Here is a 14523-nt window from a genome sequence, read left to right on the forward strand (position 1 = left end):
AATTTTGTTATGCGTTCCGAGCTCTGCTGCGCGACCCGTAAATGGCGCTCTGTTCTCCCGGTCGCTATCTCCACACCGTGGGCGGACTTATTCAAGTGTGGGTAGGAAGGGGGAGCGCGTGAGGGGACGGGGTAAAACCGTCCGTTCCCCCCTATGGAGAGGGGGGGAGAGTGCTGTGGGTTTGAGGTAACTGTGTGGTGAGGTAATTGTGCCCTTTCCTTAATCCTGGGCTTATTGTTATGTCACCTCGATTGTATTTTCTTCAATGGATGGTGGGCCCCTCCCTTTCCGTTGGAATAAGGGGTGTATTTGTTGTGCTGAAGGCTTGGGGGGTTAGATTGTTTATCAATGCATTGTTATATTACATCTAGGTTCTATTTTTGGCTTTATCACAATACACAACAGATTTGCTTACCAAGCCTGTTCTATTTTTAGTTTTATCACAATACACAACAAATTGTTTACCAATCCTTGCTCATAAATCTATTGTTCAGCCTTCACACTAGGGTGGTAATCCCTACAATGTGATATAATATCTGCTTTTCTAGATGGGTGGCTGCACTGTAGCCTCTCAGGATACTTGGAGTTAACGTAGTTTTCTTCTGCTTGGTAAACTACACTCGTATGTTCGCTCGCAGCTCGCAGCTATTTGGCTTGTTTCAGCCTGTCGGCGGCAGGGAATGTCCCGTCCTGCAGCGCCGTGTATCCGAATCCGGCTGTTGGCGGCAGGGAATGTCCCTTCCTGCAGCGCCGCTGGTTCGAATCCTGCTATCTCTTGCAGTAAATGTTGGCCTATTTTCAGCCGTTTACACTTAGTTGGCCTGTTTCAGCTCGTCCGCAGGCCTGTTTCAGCCCTTGAGGCTCAATTCTCCGTTAGATGTCGGCGCTTCTCGCGGTTCTCCGTCAAGTTTCGCTGCTCTCCGCAGTCTCTCGTCCGATTTCGCTACTCTCCGCAGCTCGGGTTCCGCCACACTTAGTGGTCTTTCGCTAGATTTCGCTTCCACAACTGCCGGATGCAGAGTTAGACCTTGCTATCCAGGGTGGGTAATTCAGGTTGCTTGTGTCAGTTTTGCCAGTTTCACTGCTGGGAGTACCTTAGCCTCAGCTGCGCGTCTGCTCTACACTTGTGGTTTGCCGTAATCTCACACAGCTGTCACCAAAAGTTGTGGTATCCGCCTAGGATAAATGGCAGACACCAGAGTTCAAATGACTACGGCAGTGTGAACAGACGTGGACACCTATACTATAGAGAAGCTACGCTTCTCTAGCAATCACTAAATAATAAACAGAGTCTATTCAGTTGTTTCTTTATTGAGGGTCTAAGGATTACTAACGTTATATACAACAAACAATAACTACACAGATAGGAATAAATAATCATAAATAAAATCAATATAATACATATACAATAGTCAGTTTGGGCAATAATGATCCCCCATCCCTGGAAAGGGTGGGGGGAATTAACAATACAGCTTAACCATAATAAGGCTGTCAGAATCAATCATTAATTTTAGGCATAGGGTGGGGGTCGGCAGACCCCTTCCCCAGGACTCGGGGGAGGGCCCTTGGCCCTTCCCCGAACCCAGGTCAGGGTTGCCATAGGCATGGCTCACGGTTGCCGAATACCACAACATCATAGGATCTGCGCTATACCTCAAATTGCACAGCAAACAAAAAGAACCTCTCCCCCCTAATTTTGTAATACATTAAAAATGGTGGGGGCCTGCCAGATAAAGGTAATTCAGGACTCCGGCATAATAAAAAGTAAATTAACTACCCCCACCCCCCCCTTCTAACTATGGTCGCGTTGTAAATTTAGAGAAAGAAACAAAATATCATACCTTGGAAATGGAGTTTCAAACGCCTCCTAAAATAACATTATTTCATTAAAAAGTGCTGCAGTGGCCGGGTTGTGGGAGGGAGGGAGGGACGTTGGACTGTTTTATTACACTTGTAATAACGTTTTCTAATTCGTTGACTTGATAACTTTAGGGTCTTTTCTTAAATTTTGATTGGTTGGTTCATTAGGATTATAGTCAACATGTTTCAACAACTTATTTCAATCAAGAGGTCATTTTATGTATGTACTATGTATATCAATTTATCGACCATTGTCCCTTTAGATCATCATTTAATTAAATTAATAGACTTCCTTCATTGTGGAGAGTAGATATGATGATAGCTTGAAATTGAGATACACGTACAGACAGACAGATAGACAGACAGACAACAGACAGATGGACAGATAAATTACCTTCATTGGGTAGAGTAGATATGATGATAGCTTGAAATGTATCCCTTTACTCTTTCCAGGAATACTACAAACATTCAAGGATTATATTATGAAAAAAATTGCTGTTTGATTTTGAAATATAAAACGTAGAGGCGTCTAGGGGCATTTAAAGTAATTCGACCCCACCGCCTCAAATTTTTGTTTTAGTTTCAAAAAATGAAAGTAAACCCCACACTAGCCTAAAAATAGCTATAAACCTTCCCAGGACAAATGAGAAGAACCGTAACGGTTTAGCGGTTAGCGAGATCCTTTACAACAGAAAAAACAAACTATCATTTTATACTTTAGGATAATTTAGAAAACTATTTTAAATTTAATTTTTCTTCCACTTTTGTAGTGAGAAATTGCAACTAAGGAAGAAAATATATTCTATTAAATGTTTTTATATCAACTACTTTTATACATCACTTATAATGAAATAAGCCTAGCCAAAGTATTGTAAACTAAATAAAGTTCATTTCAAGAAAAGATTAAATTATCTCCCAGTGTCTGGTCCCTAAATCCAATTTATACTTGAAAAGAAATGAGAATTTTGTCTAAACAAAGAAAATGTATTTTTCAGTCTGGTTTCGAAACCGATTAATATCCTCTGGATTAGAACCGGTTCTCAGACATACTTAAAATTCTTGTATAGCATTAAATTACAGACAATTTTCCACGAATATTGAAGAAGAAAAAAAATTATACCCAGTTGTGTTAGCCCGTGCCTTCGGCATCTTGGGCTAAAAACTAGTTTTCATCTTATAATTGTACATTTCTATATCCGCGGAAAGCTGTTTATGATACGATTAAACAATAACTATTACCTTTTAAAAAATCTTCTTGAGGGTTTAAAGTATTGTTCTTTGTTCAGATTTAGTAAATCTTGTAATCCTACAAACAACAAGGATGACAACGTCAATAAATGCAAAGCTTAAAAACAGTCAGACAAACGAACATTAACAGTTATAGAGTAACACATTATTTTGAAGTTTATACCATTTTTTAAAAATTACAGAATTCTATATATATATTTTCATACAGTTGCTTTGCTTATAACAGTATACCATATTTTAGATAGTCATACTGACTATCTCGTAACAATTATAGAGTTGCTACGCTTTCCAGTTGTGTCTAACTGCTACAGGAATCACCATGCCTAATTTGAAATCGATAATTCATAGATCAATTATAAGAACTTTCCGTTAGGGGGCGGACGTACGGACGGACCCTTGTTGTAGAAAAGCTTCGATTTTAATATAAGATAATCTATCCTATTATTTAAGTCTTTTTAAATTGTTTGTTAAAATCTCGCTAATTCAGAATGAATTTCTTTAATTTAGAGAAGCTATGCATAGGTAAAAGTAAGGTTTTATAAGTCTCCAAAGTTTTATAATAATGTTTTCTTATTCGTTTTCTTAACAACTATGGATACTTTTATTGAATTTTGATTGCTTGATTCATTAAGTAAAGTGTACAAACGTAACAACCACTAATTGCAATGTACGGGATCATTAGGGATATATGTCAATTTATCGGCTATTGTCTTATCCCTTTAGATACATGTAAAATATCTATGAGCTACGTTGCTTAAAAATTCAAAAAATGTGTTTAGTTAAAAAATAAATTATGAAATAGGGTGACAGCAGTTTTTAGTTCTTTTCAGCATATAAATAGTATTTTTCATAGAAATTTCAAACATTTTTAAAACACAATTTTTTTTCTTTAATTAGGGTCTGTCAGTCCGTCCGTGAGTATCGGTTAACTATAATAGTTAATGTTAGCAAATTAGAACTATTTGATTTTATACCAGATTTTCATTTACTCTTATAAATTGATTCTCGCAGCTGGCTAAATTAACGTTACCCACATTCACCCCCTTTACTGCATTACCTTGAATTCTACTGGATGAACGAATTGATTAATAAGTGAGATCAATATAAGCAACCTACATATATTGGCGACAAATTTACCCCTGTCATAATATCCATTACCTTGACAAGGAAACATATTACAGTATCTGACTTCCGAATAGGACCCTTTGCATTCAGTTGACCGACAGTGGCGTTGCCGATACTGTTCTCCACCTAAGCAGATAGATAGATAGATAGGTGAATAGATAGATAGATAGACAGGTATTCAGTTGACCGACAGTGCCGTTGCCCAATGCCGATACTGTTCTCCACCTGAGCAGATAGATAGGTGAGTAGATAGATAGATAGGCAGGCATTCAGTTGACCGACAATTAAGTTGCCGATACTGTTCTCCACCTGAGTAGATAGATAGATAGATAGATAGATAGGTATTCAGTTGACCGACAATTAAGTTGCCGATACTGTTCTCCACCTAAGTAGATAGATAGATAGACAGGTATTCAGTTGACCGGCAATGGCGTTGCCGATACTGTTCTCCACCTGAGCAGATAGATAGGTGAATAGATAGATAGATAGACAGGTATTCAGTTGACCGGCAGTTGCGTTGCCGATACTGTTCTCCGCCTGAGTAGATAGATAAATAGACAGGTATTCAGTTAACCGGCAGTGGCGTTGCCGATACTATTCTCCACCTGAGTAAATAGATAGATATATGAATAGATAGATAGATAGACAGGTATTTAGTTGAACGACAGTTGCGTTGCCGATACTGTTCTCCACCTTAGCAGATAGATAGGTGAATAGATAGATAGATAGACAGGTATTCAGTTGACCGACAGTGGCGTTGCCGATACTGTTCTCCACCTATGCAGATAGATAGGTGAATAGATAGATAGATAGACAGGTATTCAGTTGACCGACAGTGGCGTTGCCGATACTGTTCTCCACCTAGACAGATAGATAGATAGACAGGTATTCAGTTGCCGATACTGTTCTCCACCTAAACAGATAGATAGATAGACAAGAGAGGTATTCAGTTGACCGGCATTGGCGTTGCCGATACTTTTCTCCACCTGGGCAGATAGATAGATAGACTGGTATTCAGTTGACCGGCAGTGGCGTTGCCGATAGTATTCTCTACCTAAGCAGATAGATAGATAGACAGGTATTCAGTTGAGCTGCAGTTGTGTTGTCGATAATATTCTCCACCTAAGCAGATAGATAGATAGACAGATATTCAGTTGACCGGCAGTGGCGTTGCCGATAATATTATCCACCTGAGTAGATAGATAGACAGGTATTCAGTTGACCGGTAGTGGCGTTGCCGATAATATTCTCCACCTGAGTAGATAGATAGATAGACAGGTATTCAGTTGACCGGCAGTTGCGTTGCCGATACTATTTTCCACCTGGGCAGATAGATAGATAGATATATAGATAGGTATTCAGTTGACCGACAATTACGTTGCCGATACTGCTCTCCACTTAAACAGATAGATAGATAGATTAAAATATGGATAGATGATTTGATAGATAGGTAGATAGAAAGATAGATAGATGAATAGATATATAAATAGAAAGATAGATAGATGCATAAATAGATAGATGAATGGATAGATAGATAAAAAGATAATTAGATAGATAAATATATAATAGATTGATTATGAATACATAGATATAAAATTAGTTGGAAGTTTGGATTAATAATAAAATAAGTAACTGCTTATTTGATTGATAGATGGATAATTCGAAATGCTCTGCCGCCGCGCGTTAGCCTCAGTGACATGAACTTTTAAACTAAAAATAATGTATAACATCGTATTACAGACAATTTTTCAGGAATATTACAATAAAAAAAACAAAATTTAAAGTAGTTTTCTTAACCCAGGCCTTTGGCCCCTCGGGGCTAACAAAAAAGATTTTAATCTTACAATTTTTCTTTTATTATCGGAAAGCTATCTATAATATGATGTGATAAATAACTATTATAGGAAGAGAAGTATAAAGACAAATCCAGGAAGGCAAATTAGGTTAATTAAGTAAGGATTCAACCCACAAATTTGATTATCTGGAGGAGAAAAATAATAATAATAATAATAATAATGTTTATTTGGTGCTGCTAGGTACCCCCTAGCTTAGGAGATAGCACATACAATACTCTAAATTGCTGCTATCTATCGACAATTTAGAGTTTACATTATGATGTTTAGTCTCATACAAAAATAAAATAATATATACTAAGAGTTTAATTATTAACTAAATATAAATTGGTGGAATAAAAGGAAAATTTTCAGGATATGCACCAGGAGCTACAGAAGTACTATCTTGACCAAAATGGGGATAGTGTATTTGATTCCTGAAGCCCCTTTTTAAGGAAGACAAAAAGAAAAAAAGAACATAAAAAATTAAATGTTAAAGGGAAAATCGAAACTTTAATTTAGTTAAATTGAGTTGTGAGGATGGTAAAAAAAAAGAAAAACACAAATAAACATTTATATTATGTTAGAGAAATCAGTAAATAATAAGAAGGATGAAAAAAATAGATTAAGGATTTTAGAGAAAAATAAAACAAAATAAATCAATTATGAAAGCAAAGAGAGTATAAAAGGAAAAATTATAAGATAGATCATAATTTTAATACCATATTTTAAGTTTTAAAATTTCATTGAAGATTAATAAGTAAAGTTTTTATTTAAAAAGAAAGGAGAAAGAAAAAAACACATAAAAAGGAAAAAAAAAGCAATACTTCAAGACTTTGTCATTCTATTATTTTATTATTTTTCAAAAACAGAAATTTCTCAATTCAAAATAATATCTTTTTAAAGAATGCCACTTTGATCTTTGCCCTGTATTCAACCCTCCCCTCCCCGCCAAAAAAAACAAACAACAACACTCCCCTCCCCGACAAAAAGACAACTCCCCCCCCCCCTCCTTAAAAAAAATCACTAGGTTTTTTATGAAATCAATTTTTAAGATCTGTTTATGCACTCAGAACAGTTTTCTCTATTACAAATAAAATTAAGTTTTTCCAACAAAAAATCTTTAAGTTTCATACAAAACTGTTTTCTTGACATAACTGTGCTAAAAGTATACATAACCTCGTCATTATTATTATCATTTTCAGGATTAGGATTAGTATTAGGAATAATGATTTCATTCCATAACTTTGGTAGATCAGAGTAAGGGAATTTTTTAAATGTCTCAAGCCTAACAAATGGAACATTATACTGTTGATTATTTCTAAGAACTCTTGTTGTTCTTGTGCTATTTTTAATCCATAAGTTATCAAAAAAAAATGGAAGCCTATGATTAACGTAATCAAACATAAATTGTAATTTAGAATAGACAATTTGTTGAGTTACAGGAAGAATTTCTAAATTTTTAAATAAAATTGTAGTATGTGCATTATATTTTGAGTTGGTAATTATTCTCAGTGCTTGTTTTTGCTGTTTTACAATTTTATCAAGAGTTGATGCTGCTGCACTTCCCCAAATAGGGGCACAATATGTAAGATGACTATGGACAAGTGAATTGTATAGAGTTTGCAATGCTTTTCCACCAATAATATGTTTTGCAGCATTTATAGCAAATAATGAGCGTGAAATCTTTTTATTTATCATATCAATATGATATTTAAAGTTTAATTTAGGATCTAGATAAACACCTAGAAATTTAATTGCAGGAGTTTCACTCCTTGAGTTGACATATGAAAGTTTGTGTACCAAATTTGGATCATTTTGGTTATCATTATTGTGATCAAGATTAATACTAATGCTATCAAAGTCAATTGTTGATTCATCTTTTGTAAATATCATAAATTTAGTTTTTGATGGATGTAGGTTTAACTCATTTGTTCTAAACCAATAAGTTATTTTTCTTAATTCAATATTAAGAATATCAATAATATCATGAAGGTTTTTACCCGAAATTAAAAAACTGGTATCATCAGCAAAATGTAATGTAAATAGAGTAGTACATTTAGCTAAGTCATTGATATAAATTAAAAATAGTAAGGGTCCTAAAATAGATCCTTGAGGTACACCTTTGTTAATATATTTCATATTAGACTTTTCATTGTTGATGTAAACAAATTGTTGTCTATTTGCTAAGTAATTTTTAAACCATGTCAATTCTGTACCATTGATTCCAAGCTTAGAAAGTTTGTCCAGCAAGATTCTATGAGAACAGCAATCAAAAGCTTTTTGTAAATCACAAAAAAACTCCAACTGTATACTTTTTATCATTACTATTCTTTACAATTTCATTTATTAGATGAAAAATGGGCTGTATGGTTGACTTTTTTTTCTGGAACCCATATTGATGTTTGTAAATAAGGTTATTTTCATCAAGATATGCAGTAAGTTTATTTGCAACTATTTTTTCAAGGATTTTTGAAAAGATTGGCAAAAGACTTATTGGTCTATAATTAGACATGTTACTTAAAAGATCAGATTCTTTTGTTTTAAGTTTGAAAATTGGCAAAACTTTGGCTATTTTGAGCTCATTTGGAATGTTGCCTGACTGTAAGGATAAATTTATTATGTGAGTAAGAGGAATAGCAATATTTTCAATGATTTTTTTCATAAGTTTATTAGAAACACCTAGCATGTCTTGGCTTGATTTAGACTCTAGACCATTTACAATTGTTACTATATCTTTAGGCTGAATATGAGTAAATGAAAATATGGAGTCAGATGCAGTGGTATAATAAGTGCAGTCTCTATCTGATGGATTTATTTTAGTTGTTATATCATCTGCAATGGTTGTAAAGAATTCATTAAATTTGTTAGAAATATCTTTCCCCTCCTTATAGAAAACCCCATCACTAAAAATTTCAGTTATGACTGAACTTTTGTCATTGTGCTTCCTTATTGCTTCCCTTAATATTGACCATGTTTTACTCAAATCATTCCTATTTTCTTCAAAAGATTTTTGAAAATACAATTTTTTCCCTGTTTTAATTGCTTTGTTATAGCATTTTCTATATTCATTGTATTTAGAAATGTTATCTTGAGTTGGTTCTCTAAGTTTAATGTCATATAACTCAAATTTTGTCTTTCTAGATTTTAGCAAAGCATTTGTCATAAAAGGTTCAACTTTATGAATATTTTTATTTAGTTTAACTTTTTTAAATGGGAAATGTCTTGAGTATGACTCATTAAAGATACTATAAAATTTATTATATGCATCTTGAGCACTGTAATTATTAGACACTGAACTCCAATCAGCATTTAACATATCGTGTTTAAAAGAGGAAATATTTTCCTCACTAAAATTTTGAGTTTGAACAAAAACAGGACCAGACTCTTTAACTTTGTCCAGAATAATAGTGCAAGTAGGGAAATGATCAGAAATATCTGCTGTAATAATAAATGACTCAAACTTATTTTTATTATCATTGGTATAAATATGATCTATGAGAGTAGCACTGGTATGAGTGATCCTAGTTGGCAATGAGATTAATTCTAAGAAACCATTTGCAAAGCTATTTTCAAGTAGTGATCTAGTTTTATCATGTTGCTCAAATTTTAATAGATCAAAATTTAAATCCCCAATAATATAGGAAGGGTATTTGCGGCTATTTAGATCTGCTTGTAAGTCAGAGAACAAGTTGATAAACCTGTCTAACTGCTCACTTTCTGTTAGATTAGGGTGTTTACAATTTGATCTATAGACGTTTGTTAGAAATATTTTATCATTTTTCCCAATACTAATCTCTAAAGTTAAACTTTCAATTATTTTTTCCTCAAATCTAGATAAAGCTTTTATTTCCTTGAATGCAATACCTTTTTTTATATATATACCAACCCCACCCCCATTAGATTGAGATCGACATTTGTATATAAAATCATACCCCTTTAAATTAACATAATCATCATTTTTTATATTCCAGATTTCCCCTAAGCATATAATGTCAAGATAACAACCTTGCCTCAAGAATTCATCAACAAATTCTTGAAAATCAATAAATTTAGATTGAAGGCTTTGAATATTTAAACCTATAATTTTTAGACCTTTCTTTGATTTTAAGTGGTTTATAACTTTACAAATATCAAAGTATTGGCATTTTATATCAATATTTTCATATGGATTAAACAATAAATCTTCATTTATCGTTTCATTATTTAAAATTGAGAAAAAATTACTGTTTAATTCAAAATTCAGAATCCTATTTTGCTCCATTTATAAAACATTTCAGGCAAATGATATAAAAAAAATTTAGTTTAAAATAGGAGTTAAGAAAAAGAAAATTATACTTATGAGAATAAATAAAATCATTAAGTAGATTATATGTTTGAAATATATATATAAACATTAAGGATTGACAAAACAAAAAGTAGAATATAAGCCGTTTGACAATGAAAAAAACTTTAGAAATTGACAAAACATTGTAAATTGTAATTAAAAAAATCATAAATAAAGAAAAATTTAAGTGTGGGTATATGTATAAAAATGAAAATGTATTTGTGTGCATGTGAGTAAAGGAAAGAGGAAGTGTATGTGTGTGTTCGTGCTTGCGCGTGTGAGTAAAAAAAGTGTAAGTGTAAGCGTAATGTGAGTATGTGAAGCGGCGCTCGCCTGAGTGTGTGTGTGTGTGATTTAAAATATTGTATAACAAATAATAGAGCAAATAATTTAGAGTATCGGCAGTATCTACATAACTATTATCTATATACCAATCATGAGCGAGAATACAAATCCTCTACAGTTGTTTGAAGTTTATAATTGGAGTATGTGTAGATCAATTCACTTGGTTGAATGTCAGTCTTTTTAGAATAATGATGTGTTATTTTCATTCATTTACTTTTAATTCTGATGGAAATTTGTCCATTCTCATTCACCTCATACTTTTCAATTTTCTTCTCCTTTTTGAAACCTCTTCCTGGTGAGGTTGAAGTTTAGGAATAATTTGATATTCCTGTCTCCTCCTTCAGCCATGGCCTCCACCAGCTTCTGCCAAGGTGAGTTAATTCCTCTATCATTAAATCTTATAATAAAGGAACCATTTGGAAGCCAATGAGAGGCTGATATATTGGAGGGTACAAGTTGTACCCTATATTTCTTCTCAATAAGCTCCAAGACTTGAACAAGTTCGTCCTCTGTGCATTTGTTGTTAGTACTAACATTTGCACCATTACTCCTGGCCATAATCGGTTTTAGTAGGCTATGTCCCTCTTTGCTAGAGGAGGAACAAATCAGTGTTCCTTTTCTAAGGCGAGTTGCGTTTTCATCAACTTGGCTCTCTAAATAGTCCAATCTATTATTTAGTCTGTTGAATTTGTGTTTGAAACTATTGGTAGCGTCCCACTCATCACGCCCCCTCTCCTCTCTCTCTCTTGCCCTTCCTCTCTCTTGTTGAGGGTTAGAGCCTCTCTCTCCTCCTCCGCTAACGGAAGCACTTGCCTCTCCTCTCACGCCCTCCTCTCTTTCTCCCAAGCTTTTTAGGCTTTCAACAGTTTTGCACAATTCAAGGATTTTTTTATTAGCTTTTAAACAGAAATTAAATAAAGTTTCTTCAAAATTATTAAGTTTTAACTGCTTAATATTTGTTATGTCACCCTCATTGATTTCGCGATTTTGGTTAGCCTCATTATTGAAGAAACTAGAAATGTCAGATTTTGATTTGAAAAGCACGTTGTTAGACATTTTTCACTTTAGGTTGTTGGATGTTGGAGAGTAAAAAATGGTGTGTCTTTTCTCGGTGACAAAATAAAGCTAACTGAATAAGAATATCGAATAAAGCAGATTTTGTCAGACTTATACATTGTATATACAGACTTATACATTTATAAATAAAATATTTTTTATTCCTTTCTAAAGGCGATTTCTCTTGGGAGGGTGATGGTACTCTTCCCTCAAATAGTTAATAAACCCTCTCTATGAGAAGATACACTATAAAGTAGAACCATATCGGTTCAGTGGAAAGCACGATCCTTTGGTACACAGAGACAGAAAAAAAATCTTGTTACTTGAAGCTCTACAAAAACTGTTCTAAAAAATGAGCCGTGTGACGTCAATAGATCCATCTCTTTTTAAGGGGGTTCCTTTCCTACTTCTACCTCATTCCTCATTTTTATGACGCCACACGGCAAATATTATATGACACTTTCTAAAGCTCACGTTACTTGTGTGAAAGGACTAGCGGTTATACCATTAGAGGATCTTAAAATGTTTTCTACGCAACTTTAAAATATTTTTTGTGTAAATTAAAATGTTTTCTCGTATTCATTCGAACCGGTTCTCATCCATACAAAAAAAAATATCTAGCACCTAATTATATTCAGCTTTCTACGAATATAAAAGTGTACAATCATAAGATTAAAACCAGTTTTTTTAGCCGGTGCCTTCGGCACCTCGGGACTAAAAAAACTAGTTTTAATCTTATAATTGTACATTCTCTATCCGCGGAAAGCCGTTTATAATACGATGCGAGAAATAACTATTCTACGTCAGTGGCGGTCTCTAGCCTTTTTTCGTTGTGATTTCTCTTGGGGAACCAGGTATATTTCCACGATTAGGTTATAAATCTTCCCAGGACCTATATGAAGCTACATGTAATGTAGAACCATATCGGTTCAGTGGTAAGCGAGATTCTTTCGGTACAAACAGACAGAAAAAGATCCTGCTGTTTTTTGCATAATGAAGTTATCATAAAAAGTTTATGCTTAGATAATTATTTGTTGTTCTATGTTGAAAAAAATACTATTTAATCCTTTAAATTGAATAAATAAAAGCAGACCCTGCCGCCCATATCATGTTACAGAAAGGTTTGAATCTGGCCACTTTTATAAATTCTATGTTTGGATCTAGTGCAGTTTACAGTAAAATGTTCCTGGTATCGAATATCTCCAAAAATCTATTAACTTTCAAGGCTGCTAACGGCCAAACTGCGAAACCTATAGATTATGCTTGCACATATCTTTAACCGACAAAAGCAGGCCTACAAATAGAACTGTCATTTTTCAAAAATGCACAGTTTTCACGCAGTGCACATAAATGCGCGTAAAAGACTTATTTTACTTGTTTTTACTTCAGTGATCCTTTCCCTGTGCATCCTTGGATCTTGTCTTTTCCAGATTAATTATAGGCCTTCTTATGCCACTTTACACAGTGTGCGGGCATGATGTGTTTGTTCAGCCGTTTGGCCGTTAGCAGCCTTTAAACCTCATAGTTACGTAGAAATGTGATACCAGATACATTTTTCCGTGAACTTCAATAGATCCTTATGTTTGACCTGGATTTAACCCCAGTTTTTTTCGCACAATGGTACAGAATTGTTCATAAAATCCTTATGATAAAGTATTAGAATCTAGGTTTGTCTGTCTGTACCAAAGTATCTCGCTAACCGCTATGGTTCTGTTTTACAATGCATCTTCTGATAGGTCCTGGAAAGGTTATAAGTATATAATTTAAAATTTTTAATAATACATTAGATTAAAACAAGGATGACAACATCCATAAGTAGCGAAGCACAAAAATCGTAGATGGGAATACGTACAGGTAGATTTAAAAGGTTTTTACTAAAATCAAGAATAGATTTATTGGATAAAATAAACATGAAACCTTGTTTTATTTTGTATGATGACGATGGTCAAAGTAAATTATATTAAAGATGCTCATAACAATGCACATAGGGGCAACAAGGGGCAACAATTCACCACCCCCAAATCAAGTTTTAAACATTCTATGAGTATTAGCATACCCAATGTACATCAGATTTCAAAGGAATCGTAAAAATACGCTTTTTAAGTAAGCATTCTAATGCATGGAAGTCAAGAAATGCAAAAATTTTCTTACAGAAAAAGGCATACTTTTTGTGTTTCACCAACAATTTTAAAAGTATTATAAAATCTCTTAGAATTAACGTAATTAGACAAAATAACTTCTGATGAGTCATGCATTACATATATTTTGACAGTATAAAAGAAAAAAACACAAATTGAAGAAATTAGTCCTAAATAATTATAGTTGAAGTCAAGATTTTAGTTTATTTTTGTTTGTTTTTTAATCAACATTTTAGAAGACAGTAAGAGGAAACATGTTTTCGCCGGGTGTCGCCGGCTAAAAAAACGATATTTGATTACCCAAAAACATATTTTAATCGCCAGTACTGGTTTCTTTTACCCCCCCGCGCCCCCGTAGGGGTTTTTAGCGCGTTTTCTGAGGCTGGGTGCACGAAAACTTTGTTAGGAAAATCTTTTAAATGCGCTTTTAAAGTCAAAATGAAAGATGTAATACATATAGATAAAAGACGCAAAAACATAGTTATAAGAAATATTTATTTGATTAGAATTTGAATTAAAGTCGATAATGAATATTTTCAAGTTCTATTGCACTAAATGATCGAGACGGGAGGAAGGGGGGGAAGGCTAAACC

The 14523-nt window shown here is 33.8% G+C and overlaps 1 protein-coding gene across 1 annotated transcript in view; it reads right to left on the minus strand.

Annotated features, from left to right (window-relative positions):
- LOC145326662 (uncharacterized) overlaps positions 1 to 14523 on the minus strand; it is a 106981-nt gene that overhangs the window by 64187 nt on the left and 28271 nt on the right. Inside the window, exons 8-11 of the mRNA XM_080170029.1 lie at positions 4267 to 4359; positions 3100 to 3166; positions 2255 to 2318; positions 1842 to 1867 (exon numbers count right to left, since the gene is read on the minus strand). Of these exons, the coding sequence (XP_080026155.1) occupies positions 1842 to 1867; positions 2255 to 2318; positions 3100 to 3166; positions 4267 to 4359 (250 nt within the window). The remainder of the gene's footprint in view (positions 1 to 1841; positions 1868 to 2254; positions 2319 to 3099; positions 3167 to 4266; positions 4360 to 14523) is intronic.

The sequence above is a fragment of the Acartia tonsa genome, chromosome 8 (assembly GCF_053477335.1).
Source record: "Acartia tonsa isolate MP-2025a chromosome 8, ASM5347733v1, whole genome shotgun sequence".
In the NCBI taxonomy this organism is placed as follows: domain Eukaryota; kingdom Metazoa; phylum Arthropoda; class Copepoda; order Calanoida; family Acartiidae; genus Acartia; species Acartia tonsa.